The sequence below is a fragment of the Staurois parvus genome, unplaced genomic scaffold (genome assembly GCF_062004578.1).
Source record: "Staurois parvus isolate SC_StPar_1 unplaced genomic scaffold, SC_StPar_1.0 ptg000928l, whole genome shotgun sequence".
Taxonomy (NCBI): domain Eukaryota; kingdom Metazoa; phylum Chordata; class Amphibia; order Anura; family Ranidae; genus Staurois; species Staurois parvus.
The window spans coordinates 1,258,004-1,277,678 of NW_028318724.1; the positions used below are offsets into that span (position 1 = coordinate 1,258,004).

The window sequence follows — 19,675 nt, forward strand, 5'->3', positions numbered from 1 at the left end:
TATATTGTTCACTTGGATATTATAAGTTGCACTGAGTAAATACAGCTAGATAAAACAAACACTGTGTCTGTCTTCATTTCAGGCTGCAACGCAATAAAATGTGATTATTTTATAGGGGGGGGGGTGATTATTTTCTATACCAACTGTATGTGTGTGTGCAGTAGCAATCTGTGTATTGCAACATTAAAAATTTAAGTATTAAACAGACTATGAACCTTATTACATCATATTGGGTAGATAGGGACAGGAGTGGCTAATCAGATATGGAATTACAGGAAATTGCTGATTAAATACAGTATGTTCACAGAAAGATACGTCAGCAAATAGAGAAAATGGGAGCAGCTCAATCAATTTAAAATTAGGAAGAACAGTGTGCAGTGGAAAGGGTGTAAATGCACATTAAAAAAAATCAGCAGCAGTAGTCAGTTAAGAGGACCTACCTAAAACCTATCTATAACATGGGTCTTGCTTGTAGTCATTTAAAAAATATATGTGGAAACTCAGCATCACAACAAAATGCCTCTACTATGGGAGTATCAACAATGGTACAAAGAAACAAGCAAATTGAGAGCATGCTTACTTAGACATTATCAAAGACCTCCCCAAATGAACAATAACACATACAGTAAAAGACAGAGGCTTTCTCTTATTTCTGTATATATTACACAAAACATTTCTGTTCGTATTATACAACACAACAACAAATTATTAGCAACTCAACTATTTAAATTAGAGAATAAAACAAATCTCTCTGGATTCATCCCTATTTAACTCATTCCTGCCCGGCCTATTGTACAATGACAGCTGAGCGGTAACCCTGTTATCCTGACGTCCTTCCAGGATCGGGCTGTTCACAATCTGTCACCGGCTGTGTCACAGATCACTACACCAGCCCGCTGCTAGTGTCATGTGACTTCCTATAATTAATATTCACACAGGTAAAGTGCAAATGCATGCTGAGTGGAATAGCCACATATCGAATCCTGTAAGTATCAAAATCTTGTTAATGGCACTACTGCATGCTATCATGTGGGATTACAAATGCAAAAACAACCCCCACTAAAATACCCAACATGACTCAGGGTCCCAAGCTAAACACACATGTGTAAAAAAGACTTTTACTAAAAAGCGGTCACTATTTAAAATAATAAAAGAAAAAAACAACTATAACTAATCTAAAATTATATTGTGTTGTAAACAAATCCTTTAATAAAATTACATAAAAATATAATTAATCATAATATAAATATAAAATATCATGAATAGTTTTTTAGACATTTAGGGTTTATGATTAGTATTCTGTCTCGCCTAGTCATATATTTACTAATAGTTATTTAATTATATAATTATTTATGGGGGTTTAATATTAATTATGATAATTAATTATATTTTTATGTAGTTTATTAAAGGATTTGTTTTTTTATACTAGTAATGAGGGCGATCAGCAACTTATAGCGGGAAATCGGCGGGCATTCTGACACTAACTGACACTGAGTGGGAATTGACTGACTGCCACTGACACTAATACAGTGATGAGTGCTGATATACAGCACTGATCGCTGTACTAATGACACTGGGCTGGAAGGGGTTAACATCTGGGGTGATCAAAGGGTTAACACTGTGCTGTTTTGTGAATACTGTGTTCTGTTTTACTAGGGGATATTCTGCTTCTGCTTTCTAGCTTTGCAGAGAGATGGAAATCAGCACGTTCCTGCTGACAGGAGAGAGACCTGTGTTGTTTACACTCACATCTCTCCCCTGTTAGGTTCTCTGCCGATCACTGAGTCCCAGCCATGAATTGCTAGCCAGGAACCGCTGATTGACAACTCCGGGAGCCAATAACAGCATGGGTAGGGCGGCGCACACACCCCCTTCCCGGAATTTCAAAATCACGTATATATAGAGTACGTGATTTTGCGCAGCGCGGCAGCCCTGTAGTAATATATCTGCTACAGGACAGTCCTTAAATGGTTAAAGTGGTAGTAAACACTGCTTGGTGACTTGTACCTACAGGTTAGTTTATAATAATAATGTGCACTCTATAGGAGATATTCAATATTTTTGCAGCTGGTGACGTTACCGTCACTTGCGCACTGCATTCTGAATGGATGGCATACTGACTGTTTTGTCCATTCAGAGTGCTGTGCCACGATCATGGCTCCCGTTCACATGCTTAGGAGGGATGTCATCGTAGCTCGGCCATTCAAACGTCCGGAGCCCACGAAGGAAGACCGGGTAAAGATGGAAGCCCTGTCAGCGGTGACAGTGCGCCGCTGGAGGGCTCTGTTTTAGGGTACATTGTTCATAATGCACTAGTGTGCGGTGCATACTAGCACATGATGTCATTGATTTGCAGGGGGATGTTTTTGCTTTTACCAACCTTTACTGCCGCTTTAAAGTAGCAGTCCGGACCAGAATGCCCTTTGATTAGATAAGTATGCACATCATTCTTTTACAGGTTAGTTAGCATAGAGCTTAGACTAGGGGTGTAAGTAGGTCCAGGGGCGGACTGACAACTCACGGGGCCCCCGGGCAATAGGGGATCATGGGGCCCCTGTGTTCTTTCCCAAACTCAAAGCCTATGAAAAAGGTACCAGGGGCATCTCATGGGGCCCCCTACTGACCCCGGGCCCTCGGGCAGTGCCTGAGTTTCCAAATGGTCAGTCCGCCCCTAAATAGGTCTAAGCTTAGTTAGGGTTTGACCAGACATCTACTATTACAGGTACTTATATAGCGCCATCAATTTATGCAGCGTATTCAGGGGCGGACTGACAACTCATGGGGCCCCCGGGCAATAGGGGATTATGGGGCCCCTGTGTCCTTGCCCAAACTCAAAAAAGCCTATGAAAAAGGTACCAGGGGCATCTCATGGGGCCTCCTACTGACCCCGGGCCCTCAGGCAGTGCCCAAGTTTCCAAATGGTCAGTCCGCCCCTGAGCGCATTACATTCAGATTAGTCCCTAACCCTCAAGGGGTGTACAATCTAAAGTCCCTAACTTACGTTCATACACATACTAGGGCCAATTTAGACAGGAACCAATTAACCTACCAGCATGTCTTTGGAGGTGGGAGGAAACCGGAGTACCTGGAGGAAAGCCACGCAGGTACAGGAGAACATGCAAACTCCAGGCAGGTGGTGCCGTGGTTGGGATTTGAACCAATGACGCTAGTACTGCCAGGTGGAAGTGCTAACCATTTATCCATTACTAAGTATACGTTTGTTAACATTCAGTCAAGTAGACTAATAAGTACAGTATGCACCATAATAAGTACAAATGCACCATATTACAGTAGCAATAATTTTCACTTTGCTATTGTTTCCTTTTGATCATATTACCTTGTTTCATAATGTACTTTTTTTACCATCTCATCCAACTGCAGCACTGAAAAACAATTCCAGGCCCACAGCCAGGCATTATCATTGTTACGAGTGGCCAGTGTGACATGTCAGAAAGGTACACGTGTCTATTACTCCTTCCTTGAGGGAGGGGCATTATCACTCCATCAACTCCTATGTAGTTATGTGTAATAATGAGAATCACAGCTTTAGAAGGACACACTGAAGTCTTAGCAGATGCAAATATGGAGAAAAGATAGTATCACTCCCTATTCCTGGCAGCTGTCATCTTCACACACTGTGCATGTGCAGTGCTCATGCATCCCCACAACTCTACTGAAGTAACACAAAGTATTACAGAAGACCATTATTAATACAAAGTAGCAGATGTAGCTCTCCCTGTCACCTAAGTGGCAATTGTTTTGTGTATGTGGATGATTAACCATTTAACAAGTAACAGCTCTATAGTGGCTTGATATAATTAACCCTTTCATAATTAGCAGCCACATGATGGATAAGAGTAACACTTTAATGATCAGCAGCAACTTGATAGCTGCACAGAATTAACCCTATTCATCTCAAGCTGCTCCCTGGTGACTGTAAATGGTTAACCCTTTAATGACTAGCAACCAGGGGCGGACTGACCATTTGGAAACTTGGGTACTGCCCGAGGGCCCGGGGTCAGTATGGGCCCCATGAGATTCCCCTGGTACCTTTTTCATAGGCTTTTTTGAGTTTGGGCAAGGACACAGGGCCCCATGATCCCCTATTGCCCAGGGGCCCCATGAGTTGTCAGTCCGCCCCTGCTGGGGAGAGATCTATACTGGGGGAAGAGATCCATATTTGGGGAGGGGGGTAACCTTTACTGAGGGTAGAACTGTAATGGAGAGAGAAAGGTACTCAAGAGAGAGCTGTACTTGGGGGAGAACTGTACTGGGAGAAGATCTGTATTTTTGGAGAGCTGTACTGGAGGCGAGATCTGTACTTGCAGGGAGATCTGTATTTAAAGAAAGATCTGCACTTGGGGGAGAGCTTTACTGGAGGAAATCTGTACTGGGGGGGGACAACTATGCTTGGGGGGAGATCTGTACTTGAGGAAAGATCTGTCATGGGGGAGATGAGATCTATACTGGAGAGAGAGCCTTATTGGAAGGACCCCTGCACTCTAAGTACATAATATATACCTGACCACTACACTACTTATATTCTACAACAGTTGTTTTTTTAACCACTTCAAGTCCAGACACTTTCACCCCCTTCCATTCCAGGCCAATTTTCAGCTTTACCACTATCACACTTGCAACACTGTACCCATGTTAAATTTTTATCCTTTTTTTTTTTTTTTGCTATATGAATGAAAAAATACCAAGTACCCATGAGTTGTCAGTCCGCCCCTGCTAGCAACTACCCTTGAATAGGCATGACATTCGTGACCATCAGCGGTTCTCTTGTGTTTGTCTGTATTACCCCTGTTCTTTCCTGTACCAACTTACCCATGTTTTGTAATTAATGCACTGTTGACACCATATTAAATATTACATAGTCAGCTTGGTATGGGTGTACAAACACTTTACGTGCTAACTGTGCACCGCCGCAGGCTACAAGTCTCAGAGCACCATTTCCCCAGGTAGGAACAGTACAGGTGCAGGGGTGAGGAGGAGCAGTGGCTTGCTGCCCAGCTAATAGCAATTTCCAGTCGAATAACAATATCCTTTAATTTCACTTTAGGTTTCTTGCACAACGTATATAGGCGTTTTATACGCTTAGCGTGATTTTCCCTGTGTTTTCCAGCATCTGGGAAGATGTACATACTGCTCACAACCTGCCATAGAAATGAATAGCTGTATGTAGCCATACTCCTGTAAACGCTGATGCTGCTTTGCATTCTGTGAATGGTGCGCAAACTGAGCACGCAACACCGTGTGTTCTCCCCAAATAGGTGCGCTGTCTCTTTACACATCAATTCAAAAGTGCCTCAGTGCTCAAATAAAGAAATAAAAGCAATTTGATCTAATAACTACATATTCAAAACAAACAATTCATGTGGTTAATTTCTTACAAACATTTCATAGATCAATAAATATAATAAATGATTGAAAGTGTTCACATGCCTAGGAAAATATTTTTTTATACATTAACGTGTTGGTTCATATAGTCCATAGACCATATAGTCCATAGACTCCCAATGACAAAAAAAATGTGGCAGTCCTATGTTTTAAAACAAGTCACCGCTGCTGCTACCTAGAAATGGCATGTACCTTCTGTAATAAAGAGCCTGCAAACCACTCTGTGATTGGAAGAGGTAGATCCTGTCATTCTTCCACCTGCCCTTCATATACAGAGCACTTTGCATTCTGGGAAAGAATAGTATACATTTTGTTAATGGGCAAGGGAGGCCCATTAAGAGAGGGGTGGGCGAGCAGAACCAATGCTTCACACTTGCTGCTGCTGATCCTAAAAGACAAGTAGGTTCAAAGCTATACTTCTGTAGGTCACAGGAGTGCACTTCTTTCTGCACTCTAATGACCAGTAGAGATGGGCTTTATGTTCGAGTCAAACGCAAGTTCCACTCGAGCATTGGCCGTTCGTGTGTTCACCGAACACACGAATGGTAAGGGCATTCGGTGGGCTATTCGCCCGCCATGTCCCACAATGCACTGCCCCCTGACTGTACATAGTGATTGGACAAAGCAATGTACCTGACCACAGGTCAGGTGCAATACTTTGGCCAATTACAGCGCATGATGACGTCATCACAGTATTTAAGAACTGTCACCGCAGCGCAGCAGACTGCGGGGAGCCAGTGTTGAGAGCTGAGCATTTTTCTTTTCTTTTTTTGGGGTCCGCAGTTGCGGCGAGCCTCTTAATTGATGTTGGATCTACTTTGGGGGACATTTTTTATTTTTGTTTTTATTAAAGGACTTGTCAAAGACTTTTTCCTGTCATTTTTACACTACACTTTTTTTGTGAATGGGTAGCAGTATCATGTACCGCATACTACATACATTCACATGGGGGAAGGGGCTGGGATTTGAGGGACCCCTTGTTAGAGGGGGCTTCCAGATTCTAATAAGCCCCCCACTCACAGACCCCCACAAGCAGTGGGCGCACACTTGTCCCTCCCTTTCCTGACCTGCCGGTCTGCATACTCGGATAAGGGTCTGGTATGGATTTTGGGGGGACCCCCCATGCCATTTTTTTAAAAAAATGTTGGCGTTGGTGTTTTCCTCAAAATCCAGACCAGACCCGAAGGGCTGCGGTATTTTAGTAGCTGAGCAGTATCTTACCACATACTCAGATGCAGTAAGATACCGCTCAGTAAATTGTCCCCGTTTAAAGTTCACGGTCGAACTTTCGTTAGGTTTTGAATATTTGACCGCGAACCAAACAAGGGAGTGTTCAGCCCATCACTAATGACCAGTATTCAGCAGAATGAAGGCTAAAGTCTGCTGACATCAGTCTGTTGGTCCAGACTCTGAGGAAATCCCGGCTTTAAAATTAGGATATACCCAGATGCCCGATCGGCACCTAACTCAGCCTCTCTGTGCTGCTGAGAGTCTGAGCCAGCCACTCCCATCTCCTCCACAGCCCAGCACTCCAGTGAGCACAGGAGGGGCAGAGCAGAGAGCCGGTTACTGACAGCCACAGCTCTCTGCTCAGTGAAGACTGAGAACTGAGCGATCAACGATCTTTGATCACACGGTTCTCATTCTTAGAGGTGTATCAAGGCTGCATCCACCTAGGTGAGTATGTAGGTTTGTTTTTTTGAAAACCCATATTTACCAAAACCATACCCTCTTTTTAAATCTGCACCACTGGAAGCTCGTTGGTGTGGGGGTAATCTGGGTCACTACAGGGAGATTACTACACTAAGCATCAGCTAGATGGACATGAGACACACTTCATTAGAGGCAAGTTATATTCTTGGTGCTGCATAGCCAAAAAAAAATTAAAGATGAATTTTAAGTATGGCAATCTTTAAATAGTTAGTTGCTAGCTTCTGGATCTCATCCTGAGCAGATGCCCTGTTGAATTGTGGGTACAGGAGGTTGATTGCTTGGCACATGTATCATTAAGAGAACACTTTTCATTTTCTCAATGAATGCAAAGCATTATCTGACTGGATAAGGTGCAGATTGTCATTGCCTTGCCTTGTTAAATCACAGAACACTTTGCATTCATTGAGAAAATGCAAACTGTTTACTGAGTGTAGATCACTGTAGTAGCAGTGCCTAGTACATTTATTTCCAGCTTCCACAGGGATGGCACATACATACATTGATCCAACCTGGACCAATCTATGTACAAATTACCATATCTAACCTTCTGCTTTAAAGTAAATGCAGTTTAACAAACAGATTTATACTTACCTGCTCTGTGCAATGAAATTGCACAGAGCAGCCCCAAAACTTCTCTTCTTGGGCTCCCGCCAGTGCTCCTCGATCCTCCTCTCTGGTGAGTGACCCCATAGGAAGCCACTTCCTATGGGGGCACTTGTGTGAGCTTGTTCCCGTGCCACATTGCCTGTGTTTATAGACACAGATATTGGAACTTCTCTACCATCCATGGTGGCCCCTATTGCAGTCAGACGGATCTCTGCAGGACGTGGATGACGGAGGTGTACCCAGAGATCATCTTTCACTGACTTTTTGTGACTCACTAGTGTGAGTTTTTATAACAACTGTGGCGTATTAAACTGTGTATAAACTGCACTTGGCGCCTCTCTCTTTTTCTTACCACATATTATCCAGAAAAGTAATAAGAGGGAAAATCTTTCAATGTGTCCTGGGGGGGGGGGGGGGTCCTGTAGAAATTCCCTTAATTAGCAGAGATTTCCTCTCTGTTCTGTTTGGTTATGACAGGACATGAAGGGAAATCTCCGCAATAGGACACGAATGGTGAAAAATTCTAACAGGGGTTATAACCAGGGTTGCCACCTCATCCCTTTAAAACGGAACACATATCAATTACACAGGTTCTGTGGCTGATTAAGGTGGTAATTAAACTCACTTAGTGCCTTATCTGCAATGGATTAGCCTCAGAACCTGTGTAATTAGTATGTGTTTGGTTTTAAAGGGATGCAGTGACAACCCTAGTTATAACCCTCCCTTACTCTATCCAAAATTTAGAAAAAAAATTGCCTATAGTTCTACTTTAAGAGAAAATGTTTAGGCTTTCTAAAAATGTCAGGGGTGCCAAATATCAGATACTTCCATCTATAATCTTCCTATCCCCAAGGGGGTAAACTACCCCAAATCAAGTGAGACACGAAGGCGCAGCGTTGTCACCCATGGATAGAAAGTACCTTGGCTAGCAGCATTGCCAAATTAGAGAAGGTAACTCATTATTTAGCAACGGCAGCAAGCTATCACGTTGTATTATTTATCTTTAGCCAGAGAAGTCTTATGAGCTACTTAGGTGTCCTTTTATCATGCAGCCGTAAATGATCGCTGCTCAGTTCTCTGGCATTCTCGGAGAAAACAGTTCTCGTGTGAATGCCTTTTTATGAAGCAGAGTAGATCACTTCTCTGAATGAAGGGAGAAGCGATCTACAAACGCTTTGAATGCTGGAAAACGGCTGCTGTTATTATAATCTCGCGAGATTACAATAAGAGATTAAACATCATTTACTAAGCAACGGTAAATTATCGCTGCTTCGTTTGCGGTTCCTCTGATTCTCCACCTCTGGGCTGCAGAATCTGAAGGGAAAACACCAGGGGCAGACTGACCATTTGGAAAAGGGCACTGCCCGAGGTCATAGGGGGCCCCATGAGATGCCCCTGGTACCTTTTTCATAGGCTTCTTTGAGTTTGGGCAAGGACACAGGGGCCCCATGATCCCCTATTGCCCGGGGGCCCCATGAGTTGTCAGTCCGCCCCTGGAAAACACAGATCGCCAGTGAAGGGCTGACATCGCTCCTTCATACACTGCCAGTCTGTGTGCTGCGATGATCAGCGGAGAACATTATCTCTGGTGATCATCTGTTTCCTAAACCACTAATGATCGGAGATCAGCAACGATCCTCTGGATCCCCGCTGATCTCTGTTTCCTAAACCACTAATGATCAGAGATCAGCAACGACCCCCTGGATCCCCGATCATCTCTGTTTCCTAAACCACTAATGATCGGAGATCAGCAACGATCCTCTGGATCCCCGCTCATCTGTTTCCTAAACCACTAATGATCGGAGATCAGCAACGATCCTCTGGATCCCCGCTCATCTGTTTCCTAAACCACTAATGATCGGAGATCAGCAACGATCCTCTGGATCCCCGCTCATCTCTGTTTCCTAAACCACTAATGAGTGGAGATCAGCAACGATCCTCTGGATCCCCGCTCATCTCTGTTTCCTAAACCACTAATGAGCGGAGATCAGCAACGATCCTCTGGATCCCCGCTCATCTCTGTTTCCTAAACCACTAATGATCGGAGATCAGCAACGATCCTCTGGATCCCCGCTCATCTCTGTTTCCTAAACCACTAATGATCGGAGATCAGCAACGATCCTCTGGATCCCCGCTCATCTCTGTTTCCTAAACCACTAATGAGCGAAGATCAGCAACGATCCTCTGGATCCCCGCTCATCTCTGTTTCCTAAACCACTAATGATCGGAGATCAGCAACGATCCTCTGGATCCCCGCTCATCTGTTTCCTAAACCACTAATGATCGGAGATCAGCAACGATCCTCTGGATCCCCGCTCATCTCTGTTTCCTAAACCACTAATGAGCGAAGATCAGCAACGACCCCCTGGATCCCCGATCATCTCTGTTTCCTAAACCACTAATGATCGGAGATCAGCAACGATCCTCTGGATCCCCGCTCATCTGTTTCCTAAACCACTAATGATCGGAGATCAGCAACGATCCTCTGGATCCCCGCTCATCTGTTTCCTAAACCACTAATGATCGGAGATCAGCAACGATCCTCTGGATCCCCGCTCATCTCTGTTTCCTAAACCACTAATGAGTGGAGATCAGCAACGATCCTCTGGATCCCCGCTCATCTCTGTTTCCTAAACCACTAATGATCGGAGATCAGCAACGATCCTCTGGATCCCCGCTCATCTCTGTTTCCTAAACCACTAATGAGCGGAGATCAGCAACGATCCTCTGGATCCCCGCTGATCTGTTTCCTAAACCACTAATGAGCGTAGATCAGCAACGATCCTCTGGATCTCCGCTGATCTCTGTTTCATAAAAGGACACCTATGTATGAAGAAGAGAAATCTGTAACAGGTATCAACCGCGCGCACACAGAGATCAAAAGATCAACCTGCACTGTGGCGTGCACATGCGCAGAACCTGAAGAGCGCTGCGGTCACGTGCGGGGAGCGCGCACGCTGCTCTTGGATACAGTGCTTTCGTGAAACGCCGGAACCCGAGTTCTCAGTGTGACTGAGAGGGGTGGAGCGCTGGGCGGGGCTCGTGAGCTGAGGGCAGCTTCTGGTTGGTTGTCGGTGGAGCCGCTGCATTCAATCTCATGGACGAAACAGGAAGCGAATAGCCGGCCTGTGGAGGAGTATAAAATCAATCATCTCTCTGTATGTTCCTGGTCGTACCGCAGGCTCTGCTCACATACGGCAACACCCAGCTTCCTGGACGGCCCCTTGCAGCGCAGTAACTATCACTTCCTGCTTTGTACAATGTGGCTTTAATGCGTACACACAGCAGGCAGGGACGTGCTCACTGGCTGTACACCTGCTACACTGCACTGTATACCTCTGTGAGAACAGCGAACTGCCAAGGTGGCTGCTGTAGCGCCTGTGTGCTGCTACAGCAGTAATAGTGTTTCCCCTCAGAGTTACATTGTAGATCCTGTATGCTCCATCATCCCAATGCTGCCTGCTATGTGTTTTATCTAGCCAAGCTGTGTTCTGTGCCTGTGATCCTCTTGTAGGTGATCAGACCTGAGCTCAGTCTCCCTTCCACATGACATTTCCTTCCTGGAACACACCCCTCGCCATGTGTCACATCACCATTGACTGACGTTTCTCCTCCTTTGTGTCTTAGTGCAGTAATTGTTTCCTGTTCTTTGGAATAGTAGGCGTCAGGCACCATTAGCCACCTTATACTCCCCCCTCCTCCCCGCCTCTGCAGTTTAACTCCTACGACACCTGTTGTTTAACCTGTCTTACCTGTCCCTTCCTCTTCCCTCACTGCAGCTCGTGAGACATTGCTGAACGCACACAGCCGGTTTCCTCTCTACGCAAATCAACAGTCTGAAGCATGGCGTGCAATCAGGGAAACGATTCCCCAACCAATGGTGGCAAGTCCAGGAAGGTTGCGCTAATCACAGGAATTACAGGCCAGGTGAGACTATCGATGGTTGCTCTTTTGTATTACTAGGTACAGGGTTTAGGGCTCATGATGGATTATTAAACTGGATTAGTGTTTATTAAACCTTCAATGAAAAGAGAATAAATGTAGCAGCATCCCTTGCATACCTATTTCTTCCTGCCCCCCCTTTTTGAAAGGTTCTGCCTATAGGGTGACTCCTTTGCCTTTCAGAATCTCCCTGGAGGCACTCTAATTTGCTTGCTGAATATATGCCCAGCAGGGACAGAGCTCTGGTACTATGAACATACATGCTTAGTACAGCTCACTACCACTCTCTTGCTGTTTGACAGAGGCCTGTACAGAATGAGCTGCTACCCATACTGTTTGGTGTTTTTGTTCAGCTGATGCATGTGTAGTACAGGCTGCTGCCTGTACTGTGAATGTGCCATCCAAAACCAGCATCAAAGCACAGTATGGGTAGCAGCCAGGGGCAGACTGACCATTTGGAAACACGGGCACTGCCCAAGGGGTCGGGGTCAGTAGGGGCCCCATGAGATGCCCCCTACTACCTTTTTCATAAGCTTTTTTTTAAAATTTGGGCAAGGACACAGGGGCCTCATGATCCCCCTATTGCCCGGGGGCCCCATGAGTTGTGAGTCTGCCCCTGGTAGCAGCTCATTCTGTATATGTTTCAGACAAACGCAGTAAAAGAGTGCTAGTGGCCTGTACTACACATGCATGGGACAGACCTGGAGCACATGGAGTCATGGGAAATGTAATTTCCAACTGGAAGTTTGGTTAAGTGCTGAAATGAGACACAAGAAGGGAAGAATCTTGACATTAAACAAGAGTTTGGGGCACTATAAAAGAAAATCACACTATTTACTATTTGAGTGAATTTTTTGACTCCGTATCTTTTTTTTTTTTTTTTTTATTAAGCTATTATATAAGAATAAAAAGCACAAAGAATGCAGCATTAGATAATCTGATGCTGATGGTTGAGCACTGCAATGAAGAACAAAAGAGAGCGCACCAACCTTGCACATTACCTTAGCGATAAAAGTAATTTATTGAAGGAGAATAGATGTATACTCATAAACGTCACAATTGTAAAAGCATATAATGTCCAAGGCTGGACCAGTACACCAGAGTCGTGTGTGAATCCCAGTTCAAGGAAGACCATATAAAATGTCTGACGCATTTTGAAGGGCGATCCCTCTCGCATCTCCCTTCAAAACGCATCAGCCATTTTATATGGTCTTCCCTGAATTGGGATTCACACATGACTCTGGTGTAATGGTCCAGCCTTGGACATTATATGCTTTTACAATTGTGTCGTTTGTGAGTATACATCTATCCGTCAAATTACTTTTATCGCTGAGGTAATGCGCAATGTTGGTGTGCTTTCTTTTGTTCTTCATTGCAGTATTGTTCTAATTTTCCCCAGCCTTTCTTAAGAGCCGCACATCCTTTGATCCTTTGGTGCATGAGTTATCATGGAGGACGGTTAATCCATCAACTCCTGATCTAGGATGCTGATGGTTGAGCACCCAACCCCTCCATAAGCAATACATCAAATCAATACAGTTGGACAGGCCAAGCGGTAAGCAACAATGATCCAAAGTTGGATCTGTCCATTCTGCTCCTAGATGGGACCTTTGGATCATGGGTGTGTAGCCTTTGCTGAATGCAAATAGTAAAACAAAAGAGGGTTCACCGACCTAGTGCATTATCGTTTAAAATATTTATTGAAAGAACAAGGTAAGTATTATCCTCACAATGGACATAAAAACACAGGAATATCACACGGAACAAGATAATTGATCCAAGCAGCATCTGAGTCCATACGATGGAACCCTGGATGACCAACTGGCTAACGCGTTGGACACAACCTCTTCCTCAGAGCCTAACGCGTTAGCCAGTTGGTCATCCAGGGTTCCATCGTATGAACTCAGATGCTGCTTGGATCAATTATCTTCGGTGTGATATGCCTGTGTTTTTATTATTATACAGGACTTGTATAGCGCCGACAGTTTGCTCAGCGCTTTACATTATGGAGGGAGACAGTACAGTAACAATACAGTTCAATACAAGAGGTATTGGGGGGCCCTGCTCCTTGGAGCTTACAATCTAGGAGAGAGGGGATAGTGGTACAAGAGGAAATTAGCTGTGGGGGATGGAGTGGTAGGAAGAGTAAAGGATTCCAGTATTAGCTGGGGTCGGGGTAGGCTTCCCTGAAGAGCTGGGTGTTTAGAGTGCACCTAAAAGAGAGCAGAGTAGGTGATAGATTGGGGTAGGGAGTTTCAGAAGATAGGTGAAGCCCTTGAGAAATCCTGGAGATGAGCATGGGAGGAGGAGACAAGGGAGCTAGAGCGTAGGAGGTCCTACGAGGAGCGGAGAGTACGGTTTGGGTGGTTTTTAGGGACAAGGTCGGTGATGTATTTAGGGGCAGTGTTCTGAACGGCTTTATACTTCAGTGTTAGTGTTTTATGTCCATTGTGAGTATAATACTTACCTTGTTCTTTCAATAAATATTTTAAACGATAATGCACTAGGTCCGTGCGCCCTCTTTTTTGTTTTTTCTATTTGCATTCAGTGAAGTTGGACCACCCCAGTCTGTTGAGGGCAGCAAGCAGTGCATGTTTCAGAACATCCTTACTGGTTCCAGTGAGTCCATTCCCAGCGCAGGAGAAAAGTGTTTTGCTGTGTTGGATTGTGTATTCTATGCATCTGCAAATCAAGTCTGTAAGAAGCAATAAACAGAAGAGTAAAGGAATTGGGGAGAATAGAATATGGGGAATTGAGTGAAATTTTAATGTAAAGCAGGGGTATTAAATTTAAAGTATGATTAATACAATTTTCTTCCGGAAGAGGTGCACCCCCTTCACAGTAGTGTACCGAATCCCCTTTACATCACACACCCCTTAATTCGAAGCGATGTTCTCAACTCCCTTTCAGATCTTCACCCCAGCGCATAGCACTGTCGTCTGCAGTAGTGTGCTCTGCTCTCTTCACATTACTCCTCCCCACAGCACTGCCCTTTCACATCACAACTCCCGAGCAGTCCTAGCAACCAATCACTTGCTGGTTATTATTGAAAAGTTAACCTCCATTCAATGCTGAGCGGTATTTTCTGCACTCAGTTCATTACTATCCTGCCCATTATCCACGCTGTTTTGAAAATGAAAGTGGTGGAGGCTGAAAATAGAAGTGTCTACTAAATGGTGTGACCACGGGTCCGGATGGGACAGTGGTGGACCGTGGTCTGAATCTAGACCAAGGTCTGATGTAAATTACATTAACCAAACGGTTTAATATTACTTTTAGATTTTAACTAGTGATGGGACCAAGCTAAATATTCCTACAAAGTTTGGTGCTGAGCAGTTCTGTCTACAAATCAGTAAATTAGGTAAATCATTTACTTTCAGTGAATGCTGCTCTGAGGCTTTTGTACAAGAATGTCAAGTTTATTAAAGGCAAAGTTCACCTTAAATTAAAATAAATAATGCACATATTTTTGCAGGTAAAAGAATGTGCTTTTGTTATTTTAAAACTGGAGCCTGCAAAGTATTTTACCTGCAATCAGGATATCGCCAGTGCGGTGTTGGGCTGCAGCACACAGTGCCTACAGGTCTTTACCTGTACCTCTGGACGGGCTGCCATTTCCAGAGCTACATGCAGTGTGATTGAACGAAGAGCTTGCTGATCAGTGTACCTGCAATTTGTTCAACCTTGAAGCCACAGTAGAATGAATGAATGACGCGCCTGTGCGGGCAGTATCTGATAGTGGGAAGAGGAAACACTGCCTGCTGGGGGGGGAGGAATAAGAACATGATACACCATAAATACGGGTGTAACATTTTCTGCAAGGTGAAGGGATCCTTTTTAAGTGTGGCCAGCTTTTTGTATATGTTTTTTTTTTTTTTTTTTTTTTTTTTTATTCTTTTTTCCCCAGCATTAGCTTGCAGGATTGTCTTACAACCCTTTCAGACTTTTATCACTATCCGGGGCTCTGTTAGAGATTTCTCCCCACATGCAATACTTTTGCATTGCACTTTTGAAAGCTGTAAGGTGAGGAAGGTTTTAAAAACAAAGTGAAATTAATTGTCAATTAACAACCTACAAAAAAAATAAAAACTATCAATTAATCTTTGTGGTGTCCACGCTTTTTCTTCTTGCCTCACTTTTCCCACTTTAAAGCTGAATTACAGACAGATCTACAGTAAGATACAAATTAATGCAGCTCTGTACTCAATAGTACATCATTAAAGCTGAACCCCTGTAATTATATGGATTGCTTATTTACTTTGGTCCAGCTTTGCAAAATGTAATTATGCATATCCAGTACCTGATGGACTGCTGGGGAAGCTGACTATTACTGCAGTAGTCGGCGCTAATACAGTAATAGCTGCAATTGTCTAGTTTCTGTATTGTCCTGTGCTGCCTCCTCTCTGCACACTGACCACCGGGGGGGGTCACTTGCTCAGCATGCAATACAAATAGGTCCTGGAGTTCAGTTTAAGTGTGTCTTTTTTAAAAAATCAAGCTGTGTACATACACGCATTTCACTTGATATGAGCTTCTTACAGTCGGTACAGCAGAGCTCATTATGGGAAAAGAGGAGCAGCAAAAGGAGCCAGTCAGTTTGTGCTGACAAAGGAGCATGTTGATAGTATGAGAGAGTAGAGTGACAGATGAGCTCATCAGTGTGCTTTTAGTTTTCACTGTCCAGTTAAAAGCTCAGGGAAGAAAAACTTGTTGCCTATAGTGGGATTAAACCCATAGACTTGAAGTGGAACTGAAGGCAAAAAATGAACAATTGCAAACAGGCAGGATCAGTTTTGTGTTAAAGAGCAAAATTAGAGGGCATCCCTTTATATGAGCTGGTAAGGTAACAGGCTTCAGCTATAGGCCCAACATCTTGGCCGTGCCCCTCTGATATGTTTCACCCTGATTGGGCTTTGTGGTTGACTTGTACACGGGGGGGGGTTGTCCAAGGTGCGTGTACGGTAACTACAGTGGATTTACTCCAAGCTTTTTCTCCAAGCTATATTACTACCTGTACAAAACCATAATACCATTCACATTACCAAAAGTGAAATACAAACCTTGTGTACTCCTGCACCATATAGGTGCGTTGCAATATTTTTGTAGCTGCCTCTTTTTAAGAGCACCTAGTGGTGCTCCTAGTTATGAAAGTGAAACTAAAAGTGGGTGCTTCCACTCCCATGGACACCTCACACTCAGTCTCCAAATGCCATGAACACAAATAGTGCTACATGCAGTCCAACACCAACATCGAAACACTGTTTCTGTGCCACCGAATCTTCCCAAATGTTTCACCTCCTGTGTCACCACAATGCGCACTCCAAAGATCTATGACCGTGTCCTTTGAAAGAAAATGTCATAAAGCGCTGTTTGGTTTGCCCCAGATGCTCTCCAACTGCTTTTCCTCACTTGTCCTATGTACCCCATGTCTCTCCATCAATGTCACCCAAAGACAACAAAGACAATCTCTCATTGTGCAGTATTTAATTAATACTTGGCAATAAAAAGAATTAAAATGTTACACTTACAAAATGTGATGCCCGATATCTCAGCACCAATACACTGAGAGTCTGTGCACCGTCGTTCTAGGTCCAGGAAGTGGAACGGTGGTGCACAGACACTGAGTGTACTGGTGCCGAGATATTGGGCATCACGTTTTGCAAGTGTAAAATTTTAATTCTTTTTATTGCCAAGTCTTAAATACTGCACCATGAGAGATTCTGTCTTTGTGGTCCTTGTGTGACATTCATGGAGAGACATCAGGTACATAGGAGAAATGGTAATTGGAGGAAAAGTGAGGAACAGCAATTGGAGAGCATCTGGGGCAAACTGCGCTTTGACCTTTATTTCAGGTACTTGTATAGCGCCATCAATTTTACGCAGCGCTTTACATATATATTGTACATTCGCATCGGTCTCTAACCCTCAAGGGGCGTACAATCTAAGGTCCCTAACTCACATTCATACATACACATACTACGGCCAACTTAGACAGGAGCCAATTAACCTACCAGCATGTCTTTGGAGTGTGGGAGGAAACCCACGCAGGCACAGGGAGAACATGCAAACTCCAGGCAGGTGGTGCCGTGGTTGGGATTTGAACCAGTGACCCTAGTACTGCCAGGCAGAAGTGCTAACCATTGAGCCACCCCAATGTTTTAAAAAGGATTGTCATGGATCTTTGGTGAGTGCATTGTGGTGCCACAGGAAGTGAAGCACTTTGGGAAGATTCGGTGGCACAGAAACAGTATTACCATATTGGTGTTAACTGTATGTAGCACTATTTGTTATTTTGGTTCATGTCATTTGGAGGTTGAGTGTGTGGTGTCTATGGGGAGTGTAATTGCCCACTTTTAGTTTCACTTTCACAATTGGGATCCCCACTAGGTGCTCTTAACCACTTGACAACCGCGCTATAGCTGAATGATGGCTACAGCGCGGTTGTCCAGTTCTGGGAGGGCGTCATATGACGTCCCCAACGGCGTGCAGCCGGCGATCTCAGCTGATCACATGGGGTAAAAGGCCAATCACAGCGCCCTTTTACCACACGATCAGCTGTGTCCAATTACACAGCAGATCACCGAGTAAATACAATTGCTGGTTATTGGCTGCACTTTCCTCATGCTGCCAATTAACCGGCAACTGTCACAGAGCAGATTGGCACTGATGATCAGTGCCCATCATTGCTGCATATCAGTACAGCATCACCAGTGCCTCATCTGTGCCCATCAGTGCTACGTATCTGTGCAGGAGAAAAATTACCTGTTTGAAAAATTTTATAATGGAAAGACCTTTTTTTTTTTTTATTTATTTTTTTTTTTTAGTGCAAAAAATAAAATGCCCAGTGGTGATGTAAATCAGACAGCACTGGGGGGCGCTTTTTGGGAGGATGCCCTCCCAGAACTGGACAACCGCACTGCAGCTGTCATATGACTATAGCGCGGTTGTAAAGCGGTTAAAGGAGCTGCTGCAAAAATATTACAACACGCCTATATGTTGCAGGTGTTTATAAGTTTTCACTATATTTGTATTTCACTTTTGGTAATATGTGAATGGTATTCTGGTTCTGCACAGGTAGTAATTTTAGCTTGGAGGAAAAGCGCCATTTCTATATTTTAATTTTTTTTTTTTTTTTTTTTTTTTAATTGGGTTTTATTTGGTTCATGGCATTTGGAGAGTGTAAGCGCCCACTTATAATTTCATTTCACAGCTAGGTGCACAATCAGGTGCTCTTAAAGGGGCATCTACAAGGAATATTGCAACACACCTATATAGTGCAGGTGTAGGTAAGGTTTCACTATATTTTGAGTTTTTTACTTTTGATATGTGAATGGTAATATGGTTTTGCACAGGTAGTAAATTAGCTTGGAGGAAAAGTGCCATACCCTTATTTTTACAGTGTGGTGTTTTTTGCTTTTTTTTAAGAAGTTGTTCCCAATGTAACATTAGTGGAGGATTTTGAGTTCTGGGAAGGAGTAGTGAGGAGTTTATAGATGTAGGAAATGCCATGACTTCTGGGAGTCTCCAGTTCATAAAATGAGTTGCCAGAAAGATTTTCAGTCCAGTGTACATGGTGGAGGGTTGATTGGAACTGTACATACTTGAAGAATTTTTTGGAACGTATAGCAAACTAGGACTGTAGTTGTTGGAAGGAGAGTAGATGAGAGTTCTGGAATGGATCTCCAATTACTGTAATGTCTGCTGTACACCTCTCTGAGAATGAATTATCAGGTATGATATGCGTTTGAGCGTTTGTAATGTGATCAGAGGAATGTTGGATAATAAGCCATTCGGTATACCTTGAGTGATCTGGCTGTTAGCATGCTAAATCTTGATTGTGGTATTTTATAGAGCTAAGATGGGAGTGGAGTCCAGGTCATTGCAAGAGTATGGTACTGAGCAGCATCTGTAGTTGGGTAGTCAGCACTGTTTTCTCAATTTGAAGCCAGGTGGTTTGTTACTTGGGGTTCCACAAAGATTTGGCTTGGTCTAAGAGTTGCTTTGAAATAAT

General features: G+C 43.8%; 1 protein-coding gene across 1 annotated transcript in view; it reads left to right on the top strand.

Moving 5' to 3' along the window:
* Positions 1-10,779: 10,779 nt before the first annotated feature.
* The window catches only part of LOC149441986 (GDP-mannose 4,6 dehydratase-like), a gene marked incomplete at its 3' end in the record, with an annotated part of 354,452 nt that continues 345,556 nt past the window's right edge, over positions 10,780-19,675 (top strand). Inside the window, exons 1-2 of the mRNA XM_089656671.1 lie at positions 10,780-10,956; positions 11,502-11,649. Of these exons, the coding sequence (XP_089512797.1) occupies positions 11,566-11,649 (84 nt within the window). The remainder of the gene's footprint in view (positions 10,957-11,501; positions 11,650-19,675) is intronic.